We start from the raw sequence: 18,826 nt of genomic DNA on the forward strand, positions 1-18,826 counted from the left end.
GACATAACACTGATTATTTAAAAATATTAAGGCTGATAGTGTCCAGTGATGGGACAAACATTGACCCTTAAAAGCAAAGTCCAAAACATATTTAGGGCACATCCTTCAGTTTTTACATGTATGTAGGGGAACAATGTAGAAAAGGCATCATTAAGGTGAACAGATTATTGTTAATGACGCATCAGCATGTGTGCAAGACAGCAGCTGGTGGCGAGGGAATAGTTCACCCTGTTTCATACTACATACAGTTTGAACCTTTTATATTCAAATATGCAAATGTCCAATGGAACCAGTATCTACAGCAGTTGAAAGTAGAATACAATGTAACTACATTGTTCTTTCAGTTTTCTTATACTATTTTTTCCCATTTCTCTTTCTGGAGGTTTCTTCCTTCCCACTGTCGCCAAAATACTTGCTCATCGGGAGTCATATGATTGTATGTAGGATGTACCTTACAGTATGAAGCACCTGGAGGTGACTGTTGTTGTGATTTGGTGCTGTATAAATAAAACTGAATTGAATTTACCATCTTCCTTTTTTAAGCCTTAAACATATAGTGCCTGTTTTCTTCTCTTACAATAATAAATACATTTTTCTTTTATCAACCATTTGAAATCCATAATAAAATGAAGTCATTTGTAAATTATTCTGGGATTATCATTCTCCATTTGAAAATATAAAAAGTAAATTACCTATAACATTGGAAAGATTAGAGTCATACAAACTAAATTGACAGTTATGTACAGCTCTAGTGCCAATCTAATCTACTGTGACTATATTTAGCAGCGCTGGATCCTGAAAGCTGCCTGTAGCCTGTGTAGCCGTGAAAGTGGATCACTGCGGAGGATCTCTGTCAGCGTGGCAGTCAACCAGCTAGAGGAGCTCAGATCTATTTATAACAAACATCTGCTCTTTGTCGCCCAACAGGAGGAAGCCCTGATGAGTACAGGGCAGCTTCTCGAGCCAGTATCTCAGAGGCTCAGGTCTGTGTCACTTTTTAAGTAAAAAAACAAACAAAAACAAAAAGAGGCAGGAAGTGAAAGCTTTACTTTTGTGGAACTGTTGTCATATTGTTTTCTTACTTGGAAGGTTATTTAAGTTGTTTGTGGTAGGTTGTCCTACCCTGATCTTACTTGGTATGTCACACTAAACATGGCTGCATTCAGGAGGATCTCTCTGTACTCTGCACGAGTGTCCTTATAAATGACGGCTTCCTTAGAAAAAGGAGGTGCAAACTTACAGCATGCAAACGTGTCTTTTGTATGTATCCACTAAGAATCAAAACACACACATTAGAGCAAATTTGATTCATTGTCATAAGACAAATGTGTTCTAAACGTGGTGAATGTTAATAAAGCCGTCATACATTCTCTCTAAAAGCAAAACAACTTTGATGCAAAGAACTGAAATCATGTCTTGCTTCACGATATGGATTTCTTGTCTCTCCTGTTAACAAACAACTATTTTCTTTACAGCAGCACTTCTTTTTCCAAATATGTACAGAAGCCAGTGAAATGTGTCACAGCTGTGCGTCTTTGAGGAATAGTAGGAGAGTGAAACCATACAGAAAAGTACACAAAATCAACACATTTATTTAGAAAAGAGCACAATTTAAAGAAAAGTGAGTAGAATGCAAAGAAAAGCTGAATCGCACAATGTTTCACTGGTGGGTTTGGTGGTTGTTACATCTGGGCTTGAAGGTAATGTTCATAATTAGCTCGAAGGACAAATTCAAAATATGGCTTTGATTTCAAACTGCTGAGCTCATCCAGCTCCAGGAGGTCTTTGATGTCGGGCAGATAGGTCTGCAGAGAGACGCCTGGAAAATACAGAAGAAAGAGTTCATCTGTTTAGTAATTACAAGTGTATTTTTCATATAAGGATACATATGATTTGATGACCATACAGATAAAGAAAACTGAATTCTTTCGGCTCATGACTGTTCATAATATACTCAAAAAAAAGGGAGGGCTTGAGTGGTCCACTGTTTAGAAGAGCCGTCAACAGAACGTGTAGAAGAGTAAAAACTAAGCCGGCTGGGATTACTGGCTGAGCCCGACTCCCTCCAGCCAGAACCAAATGTTTGCTAACTTTGACAATCACATGTACAGAAGTGTTCAGTTGTATTGTGCACAGTTTTTGATAAACTAGTTCTATATGGAATTAGCCTACGCAGCTATTTAAGTTGAACAAGGGGCTCTCATGACATAATAGGGATAACTTGCGTGTCATTTAAACCCATTTTCCCATCAATACGCTTGAACCCCCTCCCCATATTTCTTTAATCCACCAAGTCTTCATCAATGTTTCTCACCTTCCTGAATGAGTTTGAGGAGGATCTTGACAAAGATGCTGTCTTTTGTTGCTTCCAGAGGGTCGTCGTTCCCATCTGCAGAAGACCAGCTGGAGGTGGAAAAACAAACAAACAAACAAACAAAAAAAACAATAAAGATACCCACAGCATTTAAATCAACCATTACAAATCCAACACACACAGAAGTACTGACTTCTGTTTTTTTTCCAGATTCCTTTACTGATCCAAACTAACTGTAATCACTGACACTCCATCTTTCCTGGCATATCAATAAAACACTTATATCCTTTACAGCTGGTATATAATTCCAAAGATTGTATTTTTTGATTATTCTACTAACTACTAATGGTATTTCACATGAACATCGTGTTTTTAACAGCAGGCGGTGGAGGAATCAAGCTGTAAACAATATTATCAGTTGTGAAATAACAGAATAGCTTTTTATCATTTAGAGTCGTGTTTCTGATCATCTGGGAGAGTCCAATATTAATTAATTTTTTGCTCTGTTTTTGGCCCCTACCAGCTTCAGGGGGAAATGTCTGGCTCTTTATGTGCACACGGTCTTATTGCTGAAAACTAGAAAACTGAGAATGAATCCAAACACTCGATTTGTGGCTTTAAAGCTAAACAGTGACCTGAAACTGGCTGAAAGGCTCTAAAAAACAAAACAACGTATATTCAGCTAATCATAGGTTACTCACTACTAGAAAACTATTTGCATGTTATTAGAGAAATACCAGGCGAAAAAGTTTTAATTTAAGCAAAGTCCCAGTTGAATGTATACAAAAAACCATGACGGATCTTACTCGTCTCTCCTAAGCGCTTTGCCGAAAATCTCACATTTGAGTGCGTCGATGTCCACAGCATCGTCCTACAACAGAAAAGCAAGAAAACCGCTAAAGTTGCTAAAGTTGAGAGACCGACTAACTGAGCCTCAAACGCACCAGTGCTGTAAACAAACGCTAGCGGCTACCTCATCGATGTACTCCAGCAGATCCAGAGCCTTTTTGAAATCGTACTCGTTGGCTCGCCTGTTGTCATCACAGATGTACAGCTGGAGAGGACGAGAGTTAAAAAGGAAATGCACCGAAGCTGTTCAGTCTCAGTGTTTGAATCATTTTCTTCTGACCCTCTCTAAATGTGATCTGATCTTTTCTGCATACCTATGATTATCACTTTGTCTTAAGGTGAGGTCCTTCTATACTACTTTTATCTACTTTCATTAATCCATCCAATAACAGGTTCTTTATTTGGAACCGCAGACACCAATACAGTTATCATAAAAAACATTTAAGCAACTGAAATGATCTTGTTTAAATATTGTACCTAAGTTAACAAGCAGTTTTCGTTCACTCGGGAAAATTCTCCACAAACAAGCAGCACGTGTTTTCACCTGTATGAGGTTGTGAGCACTGAGCAGAGGCATGGTGTCGGGGTTCTGCTGCTTCTCCTCCAGCAGCTGTCGAGGCAGAGTCTCCTGATGCAGCAGGAAGCGCTCCTGCTCCACAATGTCTGATTGGCAGATGAATGACAGTGTCAAGTCTACTTACAAGACATATTACAAAGCACCTGCCATTCCACAAATACATGTACCTTTATATGGCGATTTTATCATGCCCTTTCATTAGTAAGAAAAAGATGAATGAGTTTACACTCTGAACTTTTCTCTGAATTACTATGAGATCAAAGCAACCACTGTTGTAGCAGCTAAGTAACTTTTATTCACTGACAATCTAAGAATCTGTGTCAATAAAATGATCTAAAATGCTGGTTCGATTCAGTAAAATTCCACGGATAACGAAGTTTATGAGGTGCAGGGAGGTCTGCATGCATACAGCAATGTGTGCGCTTTTTTACCATCAATTTGTTTGGAGAGCTGGTCCTCCGGCAGGTCAGACGCTAGTGCAGTCAGCTTACTGAGAGCCAGCAGTGTCTTCTTTTTCACAAAGTAACGTGTTTCCATGTTGGCTTGGCTGTAGAGAGTTCTGTGGGCCTGCAGACGTGAAATACCACGTTAGCCACGACATCGTCGCACCAAAAATATATCGATCTGTGTAACTAAGACTTTGATACAGCTTGATTCAAATAAACAGAGTAATGTCACTTTTCATTATTATACATAATTTATGGACATCTATGCATTGATTTCTTTGCGTGGGTTGTTACTGACATGTGGTGAGAATTTCACGTCACCAGCACCTTTAGAATTATATTTACTTAAACAATTGGGTGACGTGATCAATACTTTGTTGACTAAAAAAAGGGAGGAGCTAAAACTGCTCATCTCAGTCAGAGGATGAACGGAGAAGCTGCATGAAGGCCCAGCATGAGATACATAAGAACTGTGAACCATGAAAAGCTGTTCTAAAAGAATTCAATAATAAAACTGAGTTGAAATGAGAATAACAGATCCCTGTCTGCTAAATACCTTACCAGGCACATTCATTATCACAGTTCAAATGGAAAAGAGGAACCAAAACAGTATCAACCAGGATAACACAGTGAAGTTTACAGCCTCGAACGCGTCTTTGTCAAAGTGGATTTCTACTGACAAGTGAGGCCAAAAGAGGAAGTCTTCTTCAGTTTAGATATATGTGTGCCCGTGGTTTCACTTTGTGTTTGTTAACTGCAAACAGGAAGGAAACTTTAGAAAGTGTGAGTGTGTAACAGATATGTTACAGGATGCTTTCTTCTGTGCTTTGTCTTCTATGAGCAACGGTTTCAAATGAAAACGGAAGGAAACTGAATTTGTGTTTCCATCGTAGATCACACTGTAACAGCCACACACTGTGTGTTTAACAGGAAAGACAGCAGGACGGTTAGGAAAGGAAGGAAGGAAGGAAACAATGACCCTATATTTTTGTTCGTTGCAAAACTGCAGTATTTTTGAAAAATGCTATTTCCAGAGGTAGTGAAAAGACTGAAGTGCACAAGCGATGAACGAACAGCAGAAGAAAAAATATGAAAAGGTTAAAAGTACAAAAAAAAAAACCAGGAAGGAAAGAGGAAAGGAGGTAAGGACACTAGGAAGCCGTGTGGTTACATGAGCTTGAATAGAGCAAGGCGGATGTGTTTATTAATGTGTGACAGAGTTAGACTGAGAAAATCATGTTGCTACAATGTTGGCCAGATTTTGACTGGTCCTGATAGGTTTGAAATGGTTACCCCCCCTCCCCCCCCTCCAAAAAACGTTTGGGTTCAGATTAGGATTTAGTTGGGATATTAAAAATTCATAGAAAATTGTATTGTGCTGGTTTTGTGAAGCAGAATTGTAAATGTGTGTGTGCGTTTTTATTTTTAAACATACACTTTGGTAGTCGTGGATGTGGATGTGATGCAGCCAGCTGAGATGCTGATGAGCCTGCAGGAAGCTGGCGAGTTGCTGGTGCTGAGCGGCCGGCTGGGACAGCAGCTTCCCTCTCTTGCCTTTCTCCATGTACCAACGAAACAGGAAGTCGGAAAAGTTCTGCAAAAGTAAAGGTACAAAGAGAACGTTAAAGTGTTTACTGATATACTCTGGTCTGAGTTCTCGATAGAATCCGGTATTTGTGCAGACACCTGCTCCTTCCAGGTATGTGCGTCACCTTTCTTTAAGTGCTGATGAAAGGTGATGTATCTGTAAATGTACCCAAAGTTATCCAGGTTAAAAGAAAGCCCGAGAGATTGTTATTATTCTTTTGGGATGATGTTAACAACATTTCTTAAATTTGCAGTTCATGATAACCAGACAGAATTTGATAACATGCCAATTTAGTCAATCATCATATGTGTGGCAGGGGCGTGGTCTCTGGCCCGCTGCAGTGGAGGGGCGGTACAGTGAGCTCTCAGGGCGCCGAGGTGGCAGAGGAGACACCTCGAGAGACATGACTCTCTCCCCTTTTATATGTAGACAGACGGGAGAGGAGTGTGTGTGAAGCTGGAGAAGCAGCTGCTGGAGTCACCTGCGCTGAACTGAAAAGAATAAGCAAAATAAAAGCATTTCCTAAGCCTGACAAGCCTGTGTGTATCTGGTCCTTTGCTACACTAGGACTGTAGCCCTTGTCAGTACGTCACAACACACTAAAGGAGCCATTAGTTCTCCAATATAGAAAAAATAAACATAAAATTAAACATAGTACTGGTTATACATCCTTTGTTAGGGGTTTTTCTCTTTTTTGGAGCATTCTCTGGAGAGGATTGTGTGACAGGTCTGGTGCCAACAACTAGGCTACATTCATAGTCAATGAAATCAACTTAAAAACAAACAAACTAGCAGATGGCTGCATATTTTTAAGCCTAAATAAAAGATACAGTCAACTACTACTGCTGCCCGTCACCCCTTCCAGGGTAGGGGCCGGGCTAAATACCGTCCTGAGCCATTCTTTCTAGTTGGCTCCAGGTGTAGCCCGTCTTTGTCACTTCTGCCTCGAGGTGTCGTCGCCGGGTGCTTGTTGGGCGGCGCCTCCTTCGCTTGCCTTGAGGGTTCCACCTGAACCTGCCTGGTGATGTAGGTTGGTGGTTTGCGTAGAGTGTACCCTACCCAGCACCATCTTTTCTTCGTCTACTGGGAGTTGACAGGTTCTTTCCCATAGGTTGATGTTACTGATGGTGTCTGGCCAGCGAATGTGGAGAATCCTTCTCAGACAGCTGTTTAGGAATGTCTGGGTTTTTCTGTTTGAGGTTTTGTGTGTGCTCCAGGTTTCAGCCCTGTACAGCAGTACTGACTTCATGTTGGAGTCGGACAGTTGGACCTTGGGAGTCAGGGTTAGCTTTTTGGATGCCCAGATGTCAGAGGAGCCTAGTTTTTATTGGGTTAAAATGTAAAATGGCCTCAAAGTGCCTTTACAATCCTGTACAACGTAAAACACTGTGTCCTTACATCCTAAATAAAAAAATAAAAAAGGTAAATAACATGTAGGGAAACTCGTGCAGAGCAGCTGAGGAATCTTTGAGTTTTTGTGTACCTGATCTGCAAACTTGGCCATGTAGTGCTGCAGGCGGCTCTGGTTGTCTGTCTGCTCACACATCTGAACCAGGATGTCAAAGTCACAGTACTTCTCAGCCAACGCTGCCACCCACTGGTACTGACCGAGCTCCACTGCAACGCAAAAAAATAAAAATAAATAAACAGAAAGGAAAAACCTACAGAAGAAACATAAACATTGAGACATGGACGTTACACTTCAGTTTGCAGTGTCCACGTGTCTGATTACAACATGCCTGTGTGTGAGCTTTGCGTGATGGATAGTTTGTTTACTGCAACAACCTGTAATTGGACAGCTAATAATATACCAGCTTTCTACTCAGTTTGAGCACTCAAAGCTTTTTTTCTGTAATAAAGAAAATTTATTTCTTCATACAAAAGAGGAATTACCAAAGGAATACTTTATTACAGCATTTTTACTCATCTAACAAAACTCTTAACAAAAAAATCTAAATTTCTAAATGTCACAACAATCCCCTTTAATGTTAAAGATTTAAATCTTACTCTGTGAATCTATAAGACTCGATCATTCACAGCCATCACATTTTAATCCTCCACTTACAGAGCGGTGCGAGCAGCTCGGAGCGCCGCTGGCTGTACTCCATCTCCAAGCTGTTGTAGCGCTCCTGTTGGGTCCTCTGCTGCTGCAGGGAGTTTAGCTGGGCCACAAAACTGCCCAAGTAGATATCCAACAGCGCCACCAGCTGCTCACAAAGGGCATTGCGCAGCTCTGAGTCAGCATGTGGGTACACTGTGCGCAGTATGATCTCGTGCTGGCGCGAGAGGACTGTTCGAACGCCGCCAACGCCACCTGATGCTGCATAAGCAAGGTCAGGTGGAAAGAAAACAGGGTTAATAATCAGTTCTGCTCCAACACACAGTGCAGACACGGAGCCATTCAAACATTCAGTTTCTTACAAACTTCTTCAGTTTAAGAGGGGATTTTAAGTCACGATGTTTACATAAGCATAAATGCATATTTGGATGAAGTGCTAAAGTGATTTAGTTACAAACACTGAACAACAACATACACTAATAGGGTCATATGTAGAATAATTACATGTCACTGTGAATACATAAGGACATTTATCATATTCGGCTCTTATTTTTTTCTTAGTTTGTAGCTGGTAAATTTAAACAGCAAAGTTTTATTTCCCAACAGAAAACTTTCAGAACTGAGCTTTCCTGTCCATACCCACTCTGTAAACTTTGTGGTATTAGTGCCCAAATTTACTGCCATGAGTTTGTATGGCAGGTTTTGCAGTATTTCGATGACATTAGACTAAAGCATGGTGTCATATTACATCCACTTTGATCTTAAGTGGGTCGGACCAGTGAAACTCCCTCTGTGCTTTTCTGTCATTTAACTGTTTAGTAAGAAAAGCTGTAAAACTTACAAAAATACAAAAACAAATAAATAATAAAATACAAAATTTATGCTGGTGGTTGTTTGAGCAGCAGATCAAACAAGTTTAAAATTATAAATGACCTTAAGCGCACATTCAGGCCTGTGAGAGCCACGGTTCTGTGCTCAGTCTGCTTTTGCACGTGACTGGAGTGTCCATCAAAATACATTTGACACCAAGTGAATCTAAGAAGCTTCATGTTGTCACCTGTCCATGGGATGTACTCAGGCTCTGCAGCAGCATTTTCAGACGCTCTGTACATGGAGGCCTTCATGTCTCTGTACTGACCAGCAGCTTGAAGCATGTCCTACACACACACACACACACACACACACACACACACACACACACACACACACACACACACACACACTTAAAAATGAAGCCTAAGTTTTAACGTGACCGCAGTAAATAAAAAGAAAACAGCACACATTTACCTTGATGATGTTGTTGACTGTGAGGACCACTTCGGCCCACTGCACCGAGTCCACTGGACTCTCCTTCAGACTCCGCTCCTCCTCCTCCAGCAGACAGTCGAACACCAAGGAGATCTGAGAGACCTGTGAGTGCACAACAACAGTCCAATGACCATCTATTACACAAACAAACTGTGATACCTTCTCGCTGCCAGAGACTCAAACCTCTCTGAAGAAGACGTCAGCAGCGGTGAGGCTTTGCGGCACGGCGGTGTTGTTCCTCTGCAGCGCCGTGCTGATGGCCCGGTTCACTAGTTCAGAGTGTTTGGTGTGGTGATTTTTCAGCACCATGGCTGCTTGCAACTTCTCCGCATGTTCACACAGCAGCAGGCGTGTTGCCATGGGAGATGAACGTACAGTCACCTGAGTGAGTCGGTCCAGCAGTCCAACCTGGCAACAGAGGATGATGGCGGCTTTTGAGAGGCAACTGGACTGATGCATTTCTAAATTCAGCCTTTGAGTTTTGATTTGTATCACATTTTTATTTTCAGCCCTGTTTGTATGTTAGTAAAAGTACCTTTGCAATCTAATGTACAAGTTGATCTTAATCTAGTTTAATTTAATAATTTTCCACCAACAAGCTTAAAGTGTGCCTTATAAAGTGAACTCTGAGTGTGTGCACACATGCAAAAGTGCAGGTTTCTTTACCTGCAGCAAAAACTCCATGAAGCAGCCATGGGCCTTCATCTTATCCTCCAGTTGGTGAAGGATGATGAGGGAAGTGAGAGGAAAACCAGCGCTCTCTTCAAATCCCAGAGAGAGAAGAAAAAAAACAAAACAGTTCAAGTCTTTTTCCAACACACACATTAAATGCAAAGTCCGATCAGCTACGTGAGAACTGTACAGTGACTGCAGAGAGGACGAAACCTTACAAGCACTAGTTTCATACAATACAGCTTTTCATTGGTTGGTTAATAACTTTTTGTGTTTTGTTTCCTCTCGTCTCAGCTCACCATCGGGGACAGACTCGGCCCAGCGAGGGTCAGAGGCCGGGTAATCGTCCACCAAATCAAGGTTGATTTGAGTCACCATGGTGTCCAGCTCAGCTCCCTCCTCCCCATCGCCGTCAGCTGGGAACAGCTCATCTGTGACGGTCTGAGCCCCGACCAGGTCATTACTGACAGAGGAGAGAAGAAGAGTTTGGGACGTTACAGGAATATAGACTTGTCCTCTCAGTGCTTTTTAAGGGCTCAGAGAGAAATGAGGAAGCACAGACAATCCCATCACAGAGTCTGGAAACACAGCTCCTGCCCCCAAACAGCCAGCAAATAGCAACAGACAGACCAGGTTATACACACACAGAAACAAACTATAAAGAAAAGCAAATGTGTTGTTTTTCTCTTACTCACTTACAGATGACCGGTCATTATGGCTAGAAAGTGTGAATGATAACTCCTTTTGCCCATATTAAAGACCCTGAGCTTCAATATAAGACTTCAACATTCATCAGAAGCTTACAACAGCCAAGTCACTCAACACAACATGATGCAGAGAAACGCAGCTTTGATGTTTTTACTTGATAAACAACAAAAATGAACAAACATGTTCAGAATCAGAATCAGAATCAGAATCAGAAAGGGTTTTATTGCCAAATGTTGAGCAGGTTTACAACATTAGGAAATTGCTGCGGTGCTTCAGTGCAAACATAGTGTCATAAAAATATAAAAATAAGAATAAGAATTAAAAGTGCTAAGTAGATAGATATATACATGATATATACATGAGTGCAGGTGGTGATCAGTGCCAAACATGGAATGATGCAGTGACACAGCGTAGGGTCATGTGTTAGTGGTGGGAACAGTCATACGGTTATTGTTCATGAGTCCAACAGCAGAGGGGAAGAAACTGTTCTTATGGCGAGAGGTTCTGGTGCGAATGGACCGGAGCCTCCTGCCTGAGGGGAGCAGGTCAAACAGACTGTGTCCAGGGTGAGAAGGGTCAGCTGAGATCCGAGCTGCACGCCCCAGTGTCCTGGAGGTGTACAGGTCCTGCAGAGATGGGAGTCTGCAGCCAATCACCTTCTCAGCAGAGCGCACAACACGCTGCAGTCTCTGTTTGTCCCTGATAGTGGCTCCAGCGTACCACACGGTGATGGAGGAGGTGAGGATGGACTCGATGATTGCAGTGTAGAACTGCATCATCGTCCGTGTTGGCAGGTTGAATTTCTTCAGCTGCCTCAGGAAGTACATCCTCTGCTGGGCTTTCTTGATGACGGAGGTGATGGTGGGCTCCCACTTCAGGTCCTGGGTGATGGTGGTACCCAGGAAGCGGAATGAGTCCACAGAGGTGATGGGGGTGTCAGACATGATGATGGGGGGGAGTGGAGCTGTGTGCTTCCTGAAGTCCACAATAATCTCCACTGTCTTCTGGGCATTCAGCACCAGGTTGTTGTGGCTGCACCAAGACACCAGACGTTCAACCTCCCTCCTGTAGGCAGACTTGTCCCCATCCGAGATGAGCCCAATGACGGTGGTGTCATCTGCAAACTTGATTAGCTTGACAGACTGGTGGGTGGAGGTGCAGCAGTTTGTGTACAGGGAGAAGAGCAGAGGAGAAAGAACACAGCCCTGAGGGGAGCCGGTGCTGATGGTCCGGGAGTCCGAGATTCACAGATGTTGGCCAGAGATTCACAAAAACAATATTCTCAAAAAGTAGAGTGATTTAGTCACTTCTGTATTTACCTGATACAGAATATATAAGTGAACTTGGTGCTGGCTCTTCCTGTTCCAGCACACAGTGGTGATTATGTGGAGTTTATCTGTGTCATTATCTGTAAGTACAGACTTACAGATAATGCTGTATGCCACGGTGGAATCGTCACGTTTTATCTAAAGCACACTCTCTGTTGATTCACACGCTGATTATTTTTTCAGTATTCACTCACTGCTTTAGGCATTCGCAAGCTTAAATGAACTCGCAGCCGACCTGCTAGCAGCATGGCCTCTTCGCCTCTCCCTCCTGCACTTTCCTGCTCACTCTGATGTTTGAGTGTATGTTAGTTAAAGCGCTGACAAAGCTGCTTGTGTGTATGGGTGAATGTGGCGTGTTGTATAGAGCGCTTTGAGGACTCCAGGAGCGTAGAAAAGCTATGCAGATGATGCCCAACTTCATTTATCCATGAAGTCAGATAACACACACCAATTAGTTGCCTCAATACCTAATTTTCTGCTTCTAAATTCAGAAAAGAGCTTATTGTACTCAGCACTCAGCAAGAGTACTGACAGGGTATATTTATTTAGAATCCTGCTCCTCATGTGCAGGTTTTGAATGATCAGGCCTCATCTTATCTTAGTTATCTTAGTACCGTATCACACCAATAAAAATCTTTGCTCTTGGTCTGCGTGCTTCCTTGTTGTTCCTAGAGTATTTAAAAGTAGAATAGGAGACAGAGCCTTCAGCCTTTAGACTCCTGCTCTGTGGAACCACCTGTCAGTTTGGATTTGGCAGACAGACACTGTTTCTACCTTTAAGATTTGGCCTAAAAACGCCCTTTTTGATAAAGCATATAGTTTGGGTTGAATCAGGTGACCTCTAATCTTTCCTTAGTTGTGCTGCAATAGGTCCAGGCTGCTGGGGGATTCTGTTTATACACCTCTCTGCATTTAATTATTTGTTATTATTAATCCCTGGCTCTCTTCCACAGCTTGTTTTTTTCTAATATTATGAAGGCACTTTATTATTTTTATTCTTTAAAATATTTTTCAAAGGAGATGTGAGCTGTATTTAAGACGTACCGACAGAACTGCAGGAAGGCCGCCTTCAGGAGTTTGGTTTTGTCCTCCTGAGCTACAGGCTCGGCTCGGGTTGGCGTCTCCATGGCCGACACCTTTGATGCAAATTCAACATTAGAAATGCATGACTGCAACACCCACAATCACGATAATCACGTTAGTTTAGTTATAATTTTCCTTCTCAGGATTTCTTGTGTCAATAATTATGAGACGCAGAAGTCATGAGAAAGATTGAAGTCTCACAAACTGGCATAAAAAGAAAGTTCTTAGTCTCATCGCTCAGACGGCTCTCTTTGAAACTTACTTCCGGGGCCGCAGCCAGCGAGGAGCACAGCGAGTCCTCCATGGTCTCTGGCAGGATGGAGGCACTCTCTCTGGCCACCACCGCCACCAGACCGCTGTTTTGCGAGAAAAAGACCGGCAGGTTGGCACAGCAGCCTGCTCCACGTACACCATCACCTGCACAGACAGAGGCCACCAACATAAACAGATCACTCACCTGGATTTGATCTAAACTGAAAGCATTTATTGGCCTATTGAACAAGTCGAGTGAATTATTTATTCCTTTACAAATACTTTATTATATGTTTTTCTTAATTCATCCCTGACCAAAACATTCTCGAACAATTTTATCTTTTAGGAATATCTGAGTCTTCGAAGCAACGTACAGTTTAATCCTCTTACACCAACACAGTGGACAAAAACCTGTTAAATATATAAGTTAACTTATTCAAGCAACATGAATTTGATCAGTTATAGATTTTTGGGAGGCAATGAGATGCAGGTGAAATTTGTTTGTATTATGAAAAAGAACTTTGTTCAGTGATGTTACAGATTTTAATTAATTTTTTGAAACACATTCAATACTTCTGTGTAACTGAATTTCAAACCAACGCCAAAAGACGTTTATCCCACAGAATCAGGAATTTCATTTAACTTAATTGAAAAACAAACTATTCACTGACCACAGTATTAATTTCGTTGACTATTACATGCAGCAATAGTGACAAAATGAAGGCGTTCTTGCTCTAACGCTCCAACTTTCCCACCTGGTGAGTTAAAGCTGATTTTCTCATCAGGAACTGCGACCCTGTTGGTTCCTGTTGAGCAGGCGAACACTACGTCCTCAGTGTACAGAAAGGCTGTGGAGCCAGGGGAACGAGGCAACACCAGCCGAGTGGCCTGCAGCGTCTCCTTGTTCTGAGGAAATAACAGAATAACTGAAGACTTTCAAAATAAAAGCATAAATATCTTCACTCTTATAATAGGAACTGTAAATGCTGGACTTTATTTTACAATGTCCTGTAGTTTCACTGTCACTTGTTTGGACAGTTCCACTCTTCTGCGTTGCTCAAAGTGGTTAATGTTTTAATAATTATAATCGAGGATTGTAATTATCAGGCTCTTCTTGATGAGCAGGCTTTTACACAAGAAGAGAATGACCAGACTGATCCTCTAATAGATCAAATCACAAAAACACCACTGCTGCAGTAGCAGCTTCAGGTCTGACCTGGAAGGGAGAGCTGTACTTTGTGACCTCCACGGTGAACTGGTCAGAGATGGTGGCTCCGTTGTCCTGCAGGGTGACCAGGCAGAAGTAGGCCAGGCAGGGAGTGTCGGACGGGTGCCAGGCTGCAGCCAAAACCACCAACCCGGCTCTGAAAGCACACAGAGTGTAGCTCAGTGCAGCCAGGGGTGCAGTAAGTTCAAGAGGAATAGCGAATAATAGAGGAACATGGAGGCAACAAATAAACACAAGATAACCTGTCGACTAAGACAGTGGTCCCCAACCTTTTTTACACCACAGACCGGTTTAACGTCAGACAATATTGTCACGGACCGGCCTCTAAGGTGTCGCGGATAAATACAACAAAATAAAATCATACGACCAAGACAAAAATGGTGGCATTTTGTAAATAACATAATAAACGCGAATTCACTGTGTAATTGTGTAACTTTATTAGCAGCGTCCTCCTCTCCGCCCCTTAACCTCCGAGGACCTGGCGTCCACATATGTTGACATCAAATTTTGGGTTATTTAGACCAAAATACTAAATCTCTACAAGGGCCTGATGTCCACTTACGAGGACATTATACTGCTACTCTTCTATCGAAATTTTAAACGAATATCCTCATATGTGGCTCATTTTCCTTGGGAACAAAAACCCGTTAAATTTTTTATTTTTTAAATCTGGTAATTCTTTGTTTTTGCATTCATCAGGTCAAGTGTAAAACAAGTCTTTTTATTGACTGAATGGATAAAATCCATCTTTCATTTAATATTTATATATTGAATATAATTTTTTAAATTCTGAGATTAATCTTTGAAGTGCAGAGCGACACAGGGTGGCTAGCTCAGTTTGGCCGTAGTATGCTAACGCTAGAGTGACCATATTTTGATTTCCAAAAAAAGAGGACACTCGGTCCAGTCATGAAGAACTTTAATAATACTGTTTGCTTCAAGAAAACATTAACACATTCAAACGATGGCTTCTCTGTGTGGTTAATGAATCGTGAAATAAAAAATGTCATATAGACTTTTACAAGTCAACAAGTGCAAAAGAAGAGGCCGGTTGGTCACTCTAACACTTTACCATGCTTTAGCACATGCAATCCTACATGCGGCATGTTTTAGTGAAGAAGAAGAAGAAGAAGAAGAAGAAGAAGAAGAAGAAGAAGAAGGAAACAAAAATGATTCAGGTTTTTGTGAATCCAAAGACAAGCTGCTTTTAATCACACACTCACTGGCTGAGCTTCATGTCCAGGTATGCCACATTTGCTCCCTCCTTCATCTCCTCATAGTTGCTCTCTGACCCCTGGAGGAAAGGAAATCATTTTCATTTGGATCTTATTTATTTAGTTTTCTTTGCTACAGTGCAGAACAGGAAAAAGCCCTTCATCTGTAATAAATAAGGTCACATGTTTGCTTATACTGACCCATATAGCGTCTGTGATGCTCTCGTTCAGAACTCTGCGCGCGTCCCAGTTGAGGATCTGGTGCTCCGAGCTGTCGTCGACCTCCCATTTACTCAGACTGGAATCAGTGAGTGTGTACAGGGAGCTGCTTTCCCCCACCCACAGCACACTGCAGAGCTGCAGCAGTAATAGAGTCAGAACTCTGAACACTAAAGATAACTAAACTGACACTGGAGAAGAACTGCCCTCACTATTCAGCCTGATAGACTTAAAACATAAAGGGTGTTTAAGAAATTTGTGAATCGGAATCAAAAGCAATCACTCATTTCTCTCTGTGGCTAAAATTGATTAAAAAAACTTGATTAATATAAAACACAAACAAATAACACATGGAGGAAGTAATTAGCAGGTTATAATCAGATTATCTATGAGTGACAGTAAAAAATGGGGAAAGAGTCAAGCTCAGAGCAACACTATTCGATGTATTTAAAGGTCATCACCAATAGATGAAAAATAATAACACTGTACACAGACTAGTCTTAATTATTAAAAATGCATAAGATAGAAAAGAGTTGTACAGATAGAATAAATGAAACTCTGCAGTGGACTCTCCTAACAGGACTCACCGTGTCATTGGCTGGTGTCGAGAGGATGCCAAACAGGCTGGAGACACGACGTCCGATGCCAGAGAGCATGCCCTGACCCTGCTGCAGAGCTCGGCACTGCAGCTTCCCAGAAGAATCTGCACTTGCTCTCAAGAGCTGATTCTTTACTGAGGACAAGACAAAGCTTCCACCCTGAGAAAGGAGAAGGAAGTGAGAAACAAAGAGGTCAAATTATATGTTGTTGATTTAATCCTGTTCCTTACAAATCTACACAAAATAAAGTGCAATGCCAGCTTTATTACGTGTGTTTAAATGTTTCAAGATATCTCAAGGTATGCAGTGAATAAACCGTGGACAGCAGCATTACTCCTCAGTGATTTCTGGAGCGATACTGTTTGATGTGATTGTACTTTGGGACCCTTTTCAAAAATATTTGAGTATTTTGGATTTGGCAGAGTCAGTGGTGAGATTTTTTTGGAACAAATTCGTTAGCAAAACCGTCTATTTTCAACTGAAGAACCCTACTTACTCTGACAGCAACAACAAAGTTGCACAGATCTCCCAGGTCCACATCGGTCTCTGTGTAGTTGCCCTCCTGGGAGAGGCTGGGCCAGTAGCGAACCGCTCCTTCTGCAGCCACCGCCAAGACAGAGATGGACTGAACAGCAGCCATCTCCAGGGGAGCAGTGGAAGTCACAGCCACAAGGTCAGCAGTGTAGTTGTACTCACTGCTGGGCAGTTGCAACTCCTTACAAACTGAGACCTGCAGGAAAACACAGTTTAGTTTGTGAAGTTAAAGCTGCCAGCTTAGCACGTTGTGAACTTTCAGTCTGTTTTGATTCATCGTTTACTCCATCTAATATCGGAATAAGAAAGCAGGTTTTGTGAGAGAAGAAAAAGTCCATCTTTCTATCGCTGAAACATTTACCACATGTTACTGTACCCAGTCTCTTTAAACAAAACTAAGACACATGAAATAAATGATCAGTGAATGATTATTTGCTTTGTCGATCCTACAGATGGAAAAAAGGCCTCACGCCGCTTGCATTATTTTGGAGAACATGTTAAAATAACTCTTTAATGATTTTTAGATTGTAATTTTAGTCTAAATGTAGTTTTAAAGTGAATTTTAAACTCAGGCAGAATGTCTGCCCTGATCATACCTTAGCTACAGCAGTTTGGCAGATCTTCCAGATGATCAGACTCTCTCCACAAACCATCCAGGCCCAGCCGCTCTCACACACCTTCACTGAGATCTGATCATCAGCTAGAGTAACCAATAAGAACATGAAAAACAAATGTTTAGTGGAAACTACTAACTCTCCCACAACCAGAAACATAAAGAGAAGAGAGAGCAACTATATAAGAAAATAGAAAATGAATATGTTAGTTTGAAGCTCATAAAATTACACACGCACACCTTTCATTCTCAGAAAGAAGACAAGGTTTCTCTTACCGTCAGCCATCGTCAGTGCCTCCATAACTTTGACGGGGAGGGATGAGCCAAAGGTCTGCACATCATAGTTAACAGTTTCTGCCCCTGCATGGCTCTGCACTCGGGTAGGTGTTGATCTGGGGATGACACAAACTCAGAACAATCAGCTGTAGCTACAGTCTGATGGGCCCAGTTAACCCAAGACTGCACTGACGACTCAGCACGAAAGAACATCATCTATAAATCTGTAAAATTGTCTTTATTTGCCATATATATGGAGCCTTCCGATTGAGTAAATCTGATCCGACAACACTCACCTCGCCGACAACGGCGTCCTGCGCGGGGAGAACAGGAGGCCAGGGACCGCACCGGAGACACTCTTCCTCCCGGGGGTCCTGGCCGGCTGCCTACGGCCGGAGCCCGGGGCGGTTCGAGGGCTAAACATGCCTGCGGTGGTACCCCGAACTGTTCAACAGTGATAACTACAACCCTGCCTGAAAAGCGCGCTCACACGAAAGATCCACCAAATACAACTCTCCAAACAGCGCGCGGTGCAGTCGCTGGATTAAAACGTCATCCGCCTATTTTGTAAAACTTTATTTACAACTCGAAAACGAGATTTTACAACTGCAACACTTTCACAGAGGAAAGTCTTATTGTGTGGGTAAGTCAGTCAGACTATATGAAAAAAAACCCACACACACTTTTTCATGTAGGCCACATTCATCCAATTAAAATTAAAATTTTAAATTACTCCGCTCTGCTGATTCTACGTTTTTAAGGGGCTTAAAAGGTGAGTTAAGTACACTAAATACTTAACTCACAGTTAATTTAGTGACTTAATAGTGCACTTTCACACAGATTTCTGTACAGCAAGGATTGGCAGAGACAATTCTGCCTCTGGGTCAGTAAATTTAAGCTTACATATAAATTTATAAAATAAAACAAACACAAATTTATGTCATCAAGATGACATCAGA

At 41.9% G+C, this 18,826-nt stretch overlaps 1 protein-coding gene across 1 annotated transcript; it reads right to left on the reverse strand.

Annotated features, from left to right (window-relative positions):
- Positions 1-1,572: 1,572 nt before the first annotated feature.
- On the reverse strand, positions 1,573-18,492 carry nup133 (nucleoporin 133). Its single transcript, XM_085275872.1, has 25 exons — positions 18,164-18,492; positions 17,868-17,983; positions 17,575-17,678; positions 16,941-17,174; positions 16,433-16,603; positions 15,828-15,983; positions 15,636-15,706; positions 14,401-14,548; positions 13,940-14,090; positions 13,195-13,349; positions 12,894-12,985; positions 10,113-10,276; positions 9,808-9,902; positions 9,325-9,549; positions 9,121-9,243; positions 8,891-8,990; positions 7,840-8,094; positions 7,258-7,391; positions 5,622-5,780; positions 4,172-4,307; positions 3,708-3,826; positions 3,288-3,368; positions 3,121-3,185; positions 2,315-2,403; positions 1,573-1,819 (listed from the first exon to the last, which is right to left on the reverse strand). Exons 1-25 carry the CDS (start codon positions 18,289-18,291, stop codon positions 1,683-1,685), a joined length of 3,408 nt encoding a protein of 1,135 aa, XP_085131998.1. The 5' UTR covers positions 18,292-18,492; the 3' UTR covers positions 1,573-1,682.
- Positions 18,493-18,826: the final 334 nt, after the last annotated feature.

This window comes from Mchenga conophoros, linkage group LG6 (assembly GCF_057382185.1).
Source record: "Mchenga conophoros isolate Kocher_MC1m ecotype Shallow Benthic linkage group LG6, M_conophoros_male_GT1.1, whole genome shotgun sequence".
Lineage (NCBI taxonomy): Eukaryota > Metazoa > Chordata > Actinopteri > Cichliformes > Cichlidae > Mchenga > Mchenga conophoros.

What these genes read in the sequence shown, in the direction of transcription:
- nup133 (XM_085275872.1), bottom strand. Translation starts at nt 18,291, where the DNA reads ATGTTTAGCCCTCGAACCGCCCCGGGCTCCGGCCGTAGGCAGCCGGCC. An exon ending in CGCTGGCTGCGGCCCCGGAA is followed by an intron (nt 12,986 to 13,194) that starts GTAAGTTTCAAA and finishes TTTGCATCAAAG; the next exon opens with GTGTCGGCCATGGAGACGCC. An exon ending in CAGTCAACAACATCATCAAG is followed by an intron (nt 8,991 to 9,120) that starts GTAAATGTGTGC and finishes GTGTGTGTGTAG; the next exon opens with GACATGCTTCAAGCTGCTGG.